At 31.8% G+C, this 13,225-nt stretch overlaps 1 protein-coding gene across 2 annotated transcripts; it reads left to right on the top strand.

Annotated features, from left to right (window-relative positions):
- Positions 1 to 456: 456 nt before the first annotated feature.
- LOC124945004 (shaggy-related protein kinase kappa-like) lies at positions 457 to 7,841 on the top strand. 2 transcript variants are annotated; one of them, XM_047485364.1, is made up of 13 exons: positions 457 to 576; positions 2,196 to 2,438; positions 2,668 to 2,751; positions 2,846 to 2,905; positions 2,975 to 3,247; positions 4,112 to 4,186; positions 5,128 to 5,184; positions 5,288 to 5,428; positions 5,521 to 5,571; positions 6,395 to 6,490; positions 6,717 to 6,800; positions 6,913 to 7,015; positions 7,398 to 7,841. In XM_047485364.1, the coding sequence occupies exons 2-13, from the start codon at positions 2,280 to 2,282 to the stop codon at positions 7,484 to 7,486; spliced, it is 1,272 nt and encodes a 423-aa protein (XP_047341320.1). In that variant the 5' UTR covers positions 457 to 576; positions 2,196 to 2,279; the 3' UTR covers positions 7,487 to 7,841. The 2 variants fall into 2 exon arrangements, with proteins under 2 accessions (XP_047341320.1, XP_047341319.1); XM_047485363.1 differs by having other exon boundaries at positions 459 to 715.
- The last annotated feature ends 5,384 nt before the right edge of the window (positions 7,842 to 13,225 follow it).

Here is a 13,225-nt window from a genome sequence, read left to right as displayed (position 1 = left end):
AAGAAACTCCAATTTTTTTATTAAATAAAATTTTATTATTTTGTTTGAAAAAAGTTAATAAATCTCATATATTAATTTATGACGTTTTAGTGGTTTGTTTCAAATTACTTATTTATGCACATTTTTTTTTTTAAGAGATGTTCTTTTTCAAGTTATATAATTTTTTATTTCTTAAAACTAATACCAAAATCTTAAAATTATCTCACAATTATATTTAGAAATACTTTTAAAAGAAATGATGTTTGTTTAACTACTTCACTTACTTACAAATGGGACTATCTCAAATATACTTACTTATCTTATTATACCATTATATATTATGCCGTGTTTGTCTCTGAAAATATGTTAATAACATTTTATTTCAAATAAGAAAGGATTATGATTACAAAAATAAGGCTAAACAAACTGAGCTTAAAAAATAATCTATTATTGAAAGGGGGAAAACCGCTTTCAGGTGGCAGATGAAGTGAAAGATCGTTCACTTGATCACAAGTTTAGTGAAAAAGGAAGAAGAAGAAGAAGATAGAGAGAGAAAGAAGGAATTCATCAGATCGATACTCCGTTCTTGCTGCATCTGTACATTTTCTCAGTTCAGCTCATTCTTCCGAACATAAATATTTAATTTTCTTTTTAATCAGTCAATTTCAACAACTGTTCAAACAATTTCTTCATAATGCACCGATTCTCCCTCGATTTTCTTCGGAGATTAGTCCAGGTCAGTTCAATATGTTAGTAGTAGCTCTGGAAACGTTTTGTTAAAATCGATAGAATTGGCTTTTTTTTATATGTAGAGTCGACCGTATAGCCCTAGATCTGAGTAGATATCTTTAAAATTGTTCAACTGGACAATTATGTTCGAAACTCTGAGAGTTCTGGAAGAGAAAACTATGTGAAATTTGAATAGCATGAGGAAGAAGCCGTGATGCTTGCTTGTTTTATTACGCCTATGTAACCTGATACACTAGTTTGTCTGTTTAAGTTATCTTTACTTTCAGCTTCTGGTTTTCTTAGCTCTGTCATGAACATCAATAATATCAAAAGACAGGAAGTTGAAATGGAAGTTGAACTGAAGCTAGAATTGAACATGTCCTCAGTCACTTATGTTTAAAACAGGATTATAAGACCTAAAATGAGGCCATTAGTCTTTCGAAGTTTAGATAGTGCTGAAATTGTCTTCTACCAACAATCAAATAATTGGTCCGAAAAAGTTTAATTTTTTGACATGAAGGGTATACGACAAACAGGGAACTGATTAGTTAATGCTTGAGTAGGGAATGTAAGGTGTCTCCTATTTGTTTATGGAATGGTCCTCTCTTTAGGGTAGAGCTTCTAGTGCAATTTGACCAGGAATTGATTGCTCCGGATCTCCTTGTGTCAACTCTATTTGTCTGTGTGTTAAGTGTTTTAGCTAGCCAAATACATTTTTCTAAAACTAAAACAATCTTTTAAGACTAGGACGTATGCAAGTGAGTTCTTTTGAATAGATGAAGCAAGGTCATAAGCAATCCAATATATGATTGCTGTAATTACTGCTAGAAGGAGGTCCAATTCTAAGCAAAGTTTGTTAAGTCAAAAAGCAATCGAAATACTATCAATCAAACCAAGAAGGAAAAGGAATGTGATTGCATGTGGCTAGTTTTCTACTCCCAGAATATTGCAAATTATATTTCTACAAGACCCCATCTTGTCTTAATTCTATCAAGACATACTTTGTGAAAAAGCTTTGATATCTCTTTAAGAAACCACTTTCGAAAGCTAGAAGTGTTCCACTGAGCAAATGAAGAACAACACCCAATTTGTCATAAACAAAAATGGAGCTATTACTGGAGGAGTTCCTACTGGTTACCAATGATATGTTAGCACTTGAACTAGCTCTCAAAGTACCAAGGTTTCACACCTCTAATTACCAATCTACTTCTGAAATTTCGTTGCAATGTTTTTCATGTCAGAGAAGTGCGAATTGTAGCAAGTAGTAGGCTAACTGCGGAAGTATGTGTAACGTTGGAAGAATCGAGTTGTTTCCCCTGAAAAAAAGATATCTGCGCTATCATACATGTGTTCTTGTTCAGTATCTCTTCCATACATATATTCTCATGAGAATTAAGGATGTATATTCCATAGACATAAGTATGCATTGATATTCAAGTTCTTCACTCTTCTTTTGTTGAAAGATCTTGTTTTCTATTTCTTCTTAGGAAATTATGTGCTTGGAAAGTCTCCACTGCCAATTCAGAGAGAGTTGTATAGAAGCTGAAAAGAATTAGCATCCTTGATCCCCAATGGACAAATATATGGCATCTTCCACTCTAGGAAATGGTGGAGCTGGTAGTTCTAGGACCGCTAATGGCTCCAAAGGATCATCCAGTTCAGTTGACAGGCTTGGAAGAGAGATGCTTGAAATGAAATTGAGGGACAAAGTAGACCAAGAGGATGACAAGGTATGCTTTAACTGTTCTACATGTTGGAGGCAAAACTATATTCTCAATTATCTTTAGGTTAATTATATCCTATTAAAATACATTAACTTCCGTTCTTCATGTTTTATAATTTTGATCTATAAATTCAATTGAGTTTGTAATACTTTGGGTTGGTGAAATATTTAATTGAAGCTCGTTATAATGTTTACTGTATATTTGATCTGAAGGACAATTTTTTGATGTATTGCAGGATAGTGAACCTGATATAATTGATGGGGTGGGTGCTGAGGCTGGACATGTTATAAGGACGATGATAGGTGGCCATAGTGGACAGGTGAAAGAGATCTAACACATTCTTAGATATAAAGCTTTTTATAGAAGCTGACTGATTAACCATGTTGAGCAATTTTACTTGAGAGATTTTGCAGGCTGTCAGCTTTATTGCAGAACATGTGGTTGGAACTGGTTCTTTTGGCACAGTTTTCCAAGTAAGTAACTGTCATATGTCCTTTTGGCTTTCCCTTGGAGCATCAAGATAATTGAACTGGTTGGTACAGGCAAAATGTAGGGAGACTGGAGAGATTGTTGCCATTAAGAAGGTTCTCCAAGACAAACGCTACAAGAATAGAGAGTTGCAAATAATGCAAATGCTGGACCATCCTAATGTTGTTGCTCTTAAGCATTGTTTCTTTTCAACAAAGGATAAAGAAGAGCTATACCTCAATCTTGTACTTGAATATGTTCCTGAAACTGTTAGCAGAGTTGCAAGGCAGTACAGCAGGATGCATCAGCGGATGCCGTTAATTTTTGTCAAACTATATACCTACCAGGTATGAAAAACTTTTTGTGCGATTGTCTGCACTCGGAAGTTCTCTAAAAACAATTCCTATGGAATACTAATGATAATTTATTGAATATATTATCGTTAGCCTAAATTTTGTAATATACTTGGTATCTTGTTTATATGCATCTGCCTGTTTATACATATTTCATATGCACTTAGATGTATACTTAGCCGTCTGTTTCCTTCATTAATGTGAATTTCATTTTATGTGGAGAAACCTGACTTCCCATGAATTATTGCTGTAACAGACATATTTCAGTCTGATGAGGGTTGGCTTACAGCATGATATCTGAACTTCGTCTATACTGTCTTTTATAGTGCTACATTATGATGACTGTTGACCTATGTTTGTATTATATCAGACATGAAGGATACAATTATGAGTTCTTCATCAATATTTTATATTCTACTACGAAGTTTGATTTGACAGCTAAATTTTTTTTATGCGTTTGTGTGAGGGGAAATTTATAAAATAAACTACCCATAAACATGGTTACTGACAGTTACTTGGACAGTTCTTCAAGTGGGCACCATTTTGGAAACACCTGTTTTGTATCAGGATAAATTTCAAGATACAAAAACGTTTGGATACTAAATTTATTTTGCATATGGAAATAGATTCAGATACAGAAACAAAAACAATAAGTGTTTCCAAATGGGAATGTCACACTATTATGAAAGCTTCTTGAGGAAGAAATTTGACATCTCCTCCAGATTTCTTTTATTTACTTCCATGTATACATATTTATTGGACTGGTTTTGTTATTCCATATATGACACATGATTAGTGCTTTTAAATCACGTTTATCCACCATTCAATTTTTAATATCTCCAATCTCTTTGGTTGCAGATATGCCGAGCGCTTGCTTATATCCATAATTGTATTGGAATTTGTCACCGTGACATCAAACCTCATAATATACTAGTAAGGTTCTTTCAGTATCAAGGATTATATTGTGATCCTTTGCGCTGTAATAATATCAAATTTTTGTTTGACATGACTCTTTCTATGCTTCACTCCTTCTCCAACCCAAAATTATTCAAGTGTTAAATATCAGTTGTGTGCATGTTCAGATCTTACCCCGACTCAATTTGTACATCTTAAAGCAACCTTCATCTTGTTCACCACATTCACCAAAAGTAGCAAGCAAATATTGAAATTAGATAGACAGACTTAGAATACTTGTGATTTCGATTAGAATTATCTCAACAGAGAGTTGCCTAAGCTCCTATTGATCTTTATGTTCCCAAAACATTATAACATATGGTACTAATTGGACTTAGATTGTATGATGAAACAATAGGTATAGATAAATAGATGATCCCATTTGAAAATCGCTAAGTTGTAGTTGAAATATATATATATATTCCGTTTGGTAAAAGAAGTGTTGATCCGATGTGATCACAATTCATTTGACAAATAAAATTGTAGTTAGATCCCCAACTTTTGCGTGACAAACAAATTTTCATTTGGTAAAAAAAGTGTAGAGTTCGATTTTAAGTTTGATCGCAAGCTAAATCATGGGGTTTGATCTAAAACGTTTTGACTTGTCAAATGCAGTTCTACAATCCAGATGAGAAAACGTGTAACCAAATAGGCTCAATTTATTATTTAACATAATGACTATTCGGCTGGAATTAAATCCAAGGTAATGGCTATTGGCTGTTCGCTATCTAGGAACAGGAAGGGAAAAAGAAGACGTATTCAAATGCTAGGCATTCATATTGGATGAACTATTCTAAGTTATATTGTCTTGATAAATTAAAGAAGGAACACTGCTGATCTTTTTAGTTTTTCTTTATTGGCATTCAACACCAATCTCCATTTTCATTCTTCTGACCAATATCCCTAATGTCCATATCTAGGTGAATCCACACACACAACAGCTGAAAATTTGTGATTTTGGAAGCGCAAAAGTTCTGGTAGGTCCTCAGAGGATTACTATAATATAAACAATTTGATGGCTAATAATATTGCAGTTTGCCTCGTGTTTATTTGGTTTATGGGGTTTTCCCATTGAGATAGGTAAAAGGAGAACCCAATATTTCCTACATATGTTCAAGGTACTACAGAGCCCCGGAACTCATTTTTGGTGCTACTGAGTATACAACTGCTATAGATATATGGTCTACAGGTTGCGTGATGGCTGAACTAATTCTTGGGAAGGTAGTGTTTTGTGTAATAATACATTTATGCATTCTTTTCTCTGAATTTTATTCTTTGTGGTTGTTCATTTTTAACTCTCATTTACTATACAGCCCTTATTTCCTGGAGAAAGTGGGGTAGATCAACTAGTTGAGATAATCAAGGTATACTATCTGTCAGTATTTCATTTTCTTGCTAGTATATAATTTTATTTTTTTGAAACGTTGAGACTTTCATTGAAACCATGACACAACACGAAAGTCGCATTGTCTGTAGAAATATTGCACACAGTGAAGCATAGTCAAGAGAGATAAACATAGAAAAAGAAATCAAAACAGGGGAAAAACAAAGACAGTGATAACCATAGAGGCGATCTCAAAAACTGATTTAATGCTTTTCATAGGTTGTATTCAAGTTTATTGAGCTTTGATCACCTCTCAGAATAGATCATAGCCTCAATATAATAGTTCTTTTTGTGAAACAAAATTTGATTTCCACTACATTGTGGTAAATGACATAACTCAATTTGAGAAGTTCATGTTTTGTTAAATATCTGTCTTGTGAAGATCTAGAGCTTTTTTGATGTAGTTATTTTTTAAAAATAACCTGATCTTTTGAAGCCAAAGTTGTTTGATGAAAAAGTGGATTATTGGGGTTAACGGACTAAAATATCCTTTGTATTTAACATTAAAAATGTTATAAAAAATATAATAAGGGTAATTTGGTATTTTGGTTGATGATTTGATTGATGATTGGATAAGGGGTTATTTGGCCTCAATAGGAGAATTCAATTAAAAAGGTAATGGATTATTGGATTGTGATAGCATGTTAAGAATCTACAGGAAAGTCATTAAAAATTGTTATGGAACTTGAAAATATCTGTAAAGGATTTATATAGTTTGTGTGTTACTGGAAACCGAAATTTCAAACATGTTTTCATGATTATCCAATTGTTATCATATCGCTCTCCTTGAATTTGCAAATCAGGTTTTGGGAACACCCACTAGAGAAGAGATAAAATGCATGAACCCAAATTATACTGAGTTCAAGTTTCCACAGATCAAGGCTCATCCATGGCACAAGGTTGTTCTGAACTTTGATTCTTATTTTTTTTATTACTAAACTACATCAAAGTTAAATCTTAAGAATGTTCTTTGCATTTCAAACATATGTCATTTCCATTGCCATAGCTACCTTGGAAACAAACGGGCTTTTAGTATTGAAATCTGCAATTTAATTTTTAGGATAAGGTGCATGTAATTTATTTTGGTTGACGAGTGCGGAAGCTAAGCCACTTTTATGGTTATAGGTTTTCCAAAAACGTTTACCTCCAGAGGCTGTGGATCTAGTCTGCAGGTTTTTCCAGTACTCCCCAAATTTAAGATGTACTGCTGTAAGTTCAGATCTGTACATTGATATCTTGCTGTAAATACTATAATATTTTCTGTAATAATATACTTTTTTACTATAATTTCTTCCATCTTCTTCTTCTTCCTGCAATACAGCTTGAAGCTTGTGTACATCCTTTCTTTGATGAACTCAGAGATCCCAATACTCGTCTTCCTAATGGCCGCCCTCTTCCTCCTCTCTTTAATTTTAAATCGCAAGGTAATGAAATTTCTTTTGGTATACATATACCATTATGTGGAACCCACCTAGAATAGGATAGCTCAAGTGATAACAGGATTGAACTTAAGAAGCTGAGTTCTCAAGTTCGATTCCCAATGAAAACACCTTGATTGAGATTAGGTAATAGTAAAAAATGCCTTCAACAATAAATACAAATCTTTCCTCTATTTTTCTAGATAAGTTTGTTCTTAGGGTTTGGAGTGTTGGAATATTGTTGCACATTACATGAATCACATCATCAATTGAATAGGATAAAACACAAATTTGTTGAGGCGAGCAAAGCAATGTCCTTAAGAGTTATTGAACCCAACAGTCTCATCCTGTGGAAGTATAATGTTTTCCTTCCCCTTTCTTTACACAGAACTTTCGAAGATTCCACCTGATATTCTGAATCGGTTGATTCCAGAACATGCGAGGAAGCAAAACCCATTTATGGCTCAGCACACCTGAAATACTTATTTGGTACTTCTCTACTGCTTTGTGTCTTGTCCATTTTGGGTGCTAGATGCAGTTTCATTCCCTATGCTTGTAAAGTTCATGTCTCTTATAAACTGTCTATCTATATCTCTATTATGTATCATCACCATCTTCCTCTGGATTTCCTATGAAGTTCCAAAATCATGTCCTTCAATAGTTTGGACTTTGGAGTGTACCCCAGGTATTGGAAGCATCTTATAAAAATGTTGCATGTTCATAGTATATTATGTTACTTGTATTTGGCTCTTCCTGGTTAAAGATGATGTGTTTTTCAGAGAGAATTTGGTTTCTTTTGAATATTGCCTTGCTGATGTTCATGTCTTTATTTTAAAAAATAATTATAACTACGATTAGAATAATTGATTTCAAACTACAGTCACAATATATGAGTGATACTATTGATACATATAAGGTCTGGGTCTGAAGACTTAGAACTCGTGACCTGGAAGACATGAATTTTTGTGCTCTACCACCGAGTTATGAGTTTTTTACTACCCTGAATCGGATCTTATGTTTGATTTTTAATGAAAACACTAAATAGAGTCTTGATGTGCTCGTCTTCTTATTCAAAAGATGAGTCCAGATGCACAAAAAACCAACTTCTAACATTCTCAGTCTAGTTTCTGTGTTTTTCTTTCTATTTAAGGTTTTGTTTATTCTTTTCTAACCCCAATGTATATTTTTAAAATCATGATAAAGTAAGCATTTTGTTGTGTAAAAAAGCTCGTAGGTGTAAAAGCTTCCTCTTTCTCTCATTAAATAGAGAGAAATATCCACTCTTATTGGCATATTTCAAAGTTTAGTTGGAGTTTTTAAAATCTACTAATATTAGAATCAGGAATCTACTTAAATTGGTTGGATAAATTAAAAAGAAAAATTGAATAGTAATTTTTTTTAGTTTAAATAGTATTTATAAAATTATTATTGTTGTATATATAAAATTAATTACAGAATAAATTATACTATAGAATCCATAATTCATTCATTGATTAATAAGTTAATCATATTAAAAATATAGAGAAATAATATATTTATAAAGTTTATGAATATTAAAAATATTTTATGCAAAGTATCACATTTATAAACATTAAAGAGATTTATGAACAATAAGATATTAAAATTTGATATACTAAAAATATAATTTTTCTGATTAAATAAATTAATTTTTTTTAATTATTTTCTCTCTCTTAATATATATATATATATATATATTTTTTTTTTCTCTTAATTTCTTTTTTATAAATATCAATAATATACTTAATAATAATAATAATTTCAAAATTTTCTCTTATAATAATTACTAAATTATTTCTCATCCTATAATTATTAATTTCTTTTTTCTAATTAATATCTTTATTATTTTATATAAATTTATTAATAATTTTATATTTATATGCATTTGTCTCCTCTATTTATAATATATATTTTCTAATTAAGTTTTTGTATATCTAATAATTAATTAATTTTTTTATTTCCCTTCCTTCGTATGTATATATATTTTTCATATCTTACACATAATTTTTACATTTTTTAATAAAATAAAAAATTATACATATTTAATTTATTTAAAAATTAATATTTTATAAAAAATAATATTAAATGTTTTTCTCTCGTATAAATTAATTACAAGGAGTGATAGAGAGAGGGAATTTGGTGAGGGAATGACTTGATATCACCTAAAAATGTAAAAGTGGGAGGAAAGAGATAAATTATTTGATTTTTTCAGCCAATAAGATTCACCAAATTCTCTCACCTAATCATTTCTCAATTTATATATATTAATTTTTTCTTCCTAAATAATTTTTATTTTTTTATTTTTTCTCTCATCATATATATTAATTTTTTCTTCTTAACTATTTTTTTTTTTTATTTTGTCTCTTATATATATATATATATATATTGTAGAATAATGATTTTGGGCCCGAAAATGGAGCTTAGATGAAATCTACTTGACAAGCTAAATTTTTTCAATTTTAAAAAAAAAGTTTTACTTTATTTGGCTCTAACCTTAATCCCAATCAATCACTAACCACATTACCGCTCTCTCACTACTATAAAATTGCCTCTCTCTCTCACACCTATTTAAAACCCTAGTATTCACATTGAGTTCTTCTCTGTCTCGACATGGAATGTTTAAAACCCTAATCTTTGTCGTCAGTTCTTCTTTGTCTTGCCGTGGAAGTTATCATTCCATTAAATCTCTTTTGCCGTCAATTGTTCTATGTCTCGCCGTGGAAGCCTCTCGTCGTCTATTCTTTCCCATCTCGCCTCCTCTTGTATTCTCATCATATTCTTCAATATCAAATCTTCTTGTTTTTTATTATATCGATGCCTAACATCAGATGCCTAACATCAGGGGCGGAGCCAAGTACAAGCCGGTCCGGGCTGTAGCCCGGGTAGCCCTAGATATTATGTATGCATTCATCAATAACGACGGTAATTTACCGTCGTTATTGATTGTTTACCGTCATTATTGATTGTTTATTTGATATTATTATAAAACTAGCCCGGGTAGATTTTTTTGTTAAAAAATTAGCCCGGGTAGGTTTCAAATATTGGCTCCGCCCCTGCCTAACATCAACATCAATGGATTTTCCCACCGATATCAACATCTCCTTTATCGTCCCCTTTCGATATTGTTCTATTCGATGGAAACCTCGACACCATCGTTGTAACGATCCCAAACGCACGAAAAAGGAAGACCAGCTGTGTTGACGACTAAGATTTTGGAAGTTAAGTTATCATTTGCGTGTTAGTAGTTATATTTCGTAATAAATAATTATATTGAGCGTAAAATGTAGTTATATGAAGCGTAATAAGTAGTTATATGAAGTATATAATATGTGATATATGAAGTTAATTAGACAGTTATATGGAACGTAATATGTAGTTATATGGAGCGCAATAAATAGTTATATAAATTATATAATATGTAGTTATATGGAGCGTAATATGTAATTATATAAAGTATAATATGTAGTTATATTTATATATAACATAATATGTAGTTATATAGAGTTAATTAAACAGTTAGATGTAGCATAATATATAGTTATATAGAGTAATCAAACAATTATATGTAACGTAATAAGTAGATATATGGAGCGTAATAAGTAGTTATATAAAGTTCATTAGACAATTATCAGTTATGTATAACGTAATAAGTAGTTATATAGAGCTTATTAGACAATTATATGTAACTGTAATATTTAGTTATATAGAGCTCATTAGACAGTTATATATAACGTAATATATGTAGTTATATAGAGCTAATTAGACAGGTATATGTAACATATTATGTAGTTATATAAAGCGTAATATGTAAATATATGGAGTATAATATGTAGTTATATGAGGCGTAATAGGTAGATATATGGATAGTAATAAGTAGTTATATAGAGCGTTCACCTTTGTCATTTTTTCAGTTTGGAATTGTTAAAAAGAAGATTGTCGAAAACAATGATTGCAAACATCTGCACTTCTCCTCAGGGCCTCTAAAAACTCGTTAATGGACTGTCGGACCTCTAAAAGCAAGTTGTCAAAGACATCAGCTCTCTCCTTTCCCTATGTGTCTCCAAATCAACATTCGCAATTGTAATTAATTTGTTTAAACACTTCGATGAACTGACGAGTGCCCTAGTTCTGAGCAACCATCAGAATATGGTTATTGACGAGGATGATGTCCAATTCATACTGAACATCCCTAAAGGAGAGATCAGCGTAACTAAGTCCATTGGAAAAAATAGTGACGGACCTGAGTACATCGCCCTGCTTAGGACTTGGAGAATGAGATGAGTAAGGAGCGAAAACAGCGATGCCCCCATCATTTCCTCTATGCCAAAGATAATTTTTAGCCAACGCAACTGCCGACGACGACTTCAAATGTGACTTCGTTGTGTAAAAGAAGCTGAAGAGTTTTACCTACACATTTGAAGTCACGTTTGAAGTCGTCGGCGGCAGTTGCGTTGGCCAAAATTATCTTGGACCTAAAAAAATGATATGAGAATCACTGGTTTCGCTCCCTACCCATCTCATCCTCCAAGTCCTAAGTAGGGCGAGGTACTTAGGTTCGTCACTAATTCTTCCAATGGACTCAGTTACGCCGATCTTTTCTCTAGGGATGTTCAGTGCATTGGACATCATCCTCGTCGATAACCATATTCCGATGGTTGCTCGGAACCAAAGCACTCGTCAGTTCATCGTAGTTTTTAAACAAATAAATTGCAATTGCAAATGACAATTTGGAGACACGTAGGGAAATGAGAGAGCTGAAACTGATGTCCTTGACAACTTGCTTCTGGAGGTCCGATAGTCCATTAACGAGTTTATAGAGGCCTAGAGGAGAAGTGAAGATGTTTATAATCGTTGTTTTCGACAATATTCTCTTTGACAACTTCGAACTGAAAAAATGACAAAGGTGAACACTCAATATAACTACTTATTACGCTCCATATATTTACTTAATACGCCACATATAACTACATATTACACTCCATATATTTATTTATTACGTTTCATATAATTACATATTACGCTACATATACATGTCTAATTAGCTCTATATAACTAAATATTACGTTATATATAAGTGTCTAATAAGCTTTATAAAACTACATATTATGCTCCATATAGCTACATATTGCGCAACATATAAATGTCTAATGAACTTCATATAACTACATATTATATAATTTATATAACTATTTATTACGCTCCATATAACTACATATTACGTTGCATATAACTGTCTAATGAACTTCATATATTACATATTATATATTTCATATACTTAGTACGCTTCATATAACTACATTTTACGCTCAATATAATTACTTATTACGAAATATAACTACTAACACGCAAATGATAACTTACCTTCCAAAATCTTGGTCGTCAACACAACTGGTCTTCCTTTTTTGTGCGTTCGGGATCGTTACAACGGTGGTGTCGAGATTTCCATCGAATAGAATAATGTCGTAAGGGGGACGGTAGAGGGGATGTTGATATCGGTGGGAGAATCCATTGATGTTGATGTTAGGCAACGATAAAATAAACAACAACAAGAGATTTTATATTGGAGAATATGATGAGAATACAAGAGGAGGCGAGGCGGGGAAAGAATAGACGACGAGAGGTTTCCACGGCGAGATAGAGAACAATTGACGGTAAAAAGAGATTTAATGAAAATAGTTGAGGGCTTCTACGGCGATACAGAGAAGAACTAACGACGAAGACTAGGGTTTTAGATAAGAAAATAGAGTAGTGAGAAAGAGTTAACGTGGTTAGTGATTGATTGAGATTAAAGTTAAGGGCAGACGAAGAGTCGCTAGCATTAATACGCACTTGTTTGATTTTTTTTAAATTGAAAAATTCTAGTACGAGTCTCACTTTCGTTCCCAAATCATTATTCATCGTCTTACAAATCAATTTTATACTCTTTTCTAATAAAATAAAAGATTATATGTATTTAATTATTTTTAAAATAAATATTTTAAAAACCAATATTAATCCTTTCTCTCACCTAAAATGTAAATATATTAAATTTTCTTTTCTCTCCTATTATATATATATATATATATATTTTTTTTTTTTTTTTGATATTGTCACACTATTATATATATTTATATGTATATTTTTCTCTCTCTTTATATATTAACTCCTATATTTTTATTTTTATTAATATATTTAAAAAAAATTATATTTATTTAATTG

This window comes from Impatiens glandulifera, chromosome 7, assembly GCF_907164915.1.
Source record: "Impatiens glandulifera chromosome 7, dImpGla2.1, whole genome shotgun sequence".
NCBI classification, from domain to species: domain Eukaryota; kingdom Viridiplantae; phylum Streptophyta; class Magnoliopsida; order Ericales; family Balsaminaceae; genus Impatiens; species Impatiens glandulifera.
This window is presented reverse-complemented; position numbering and strand designations above follow the sequence as displayed.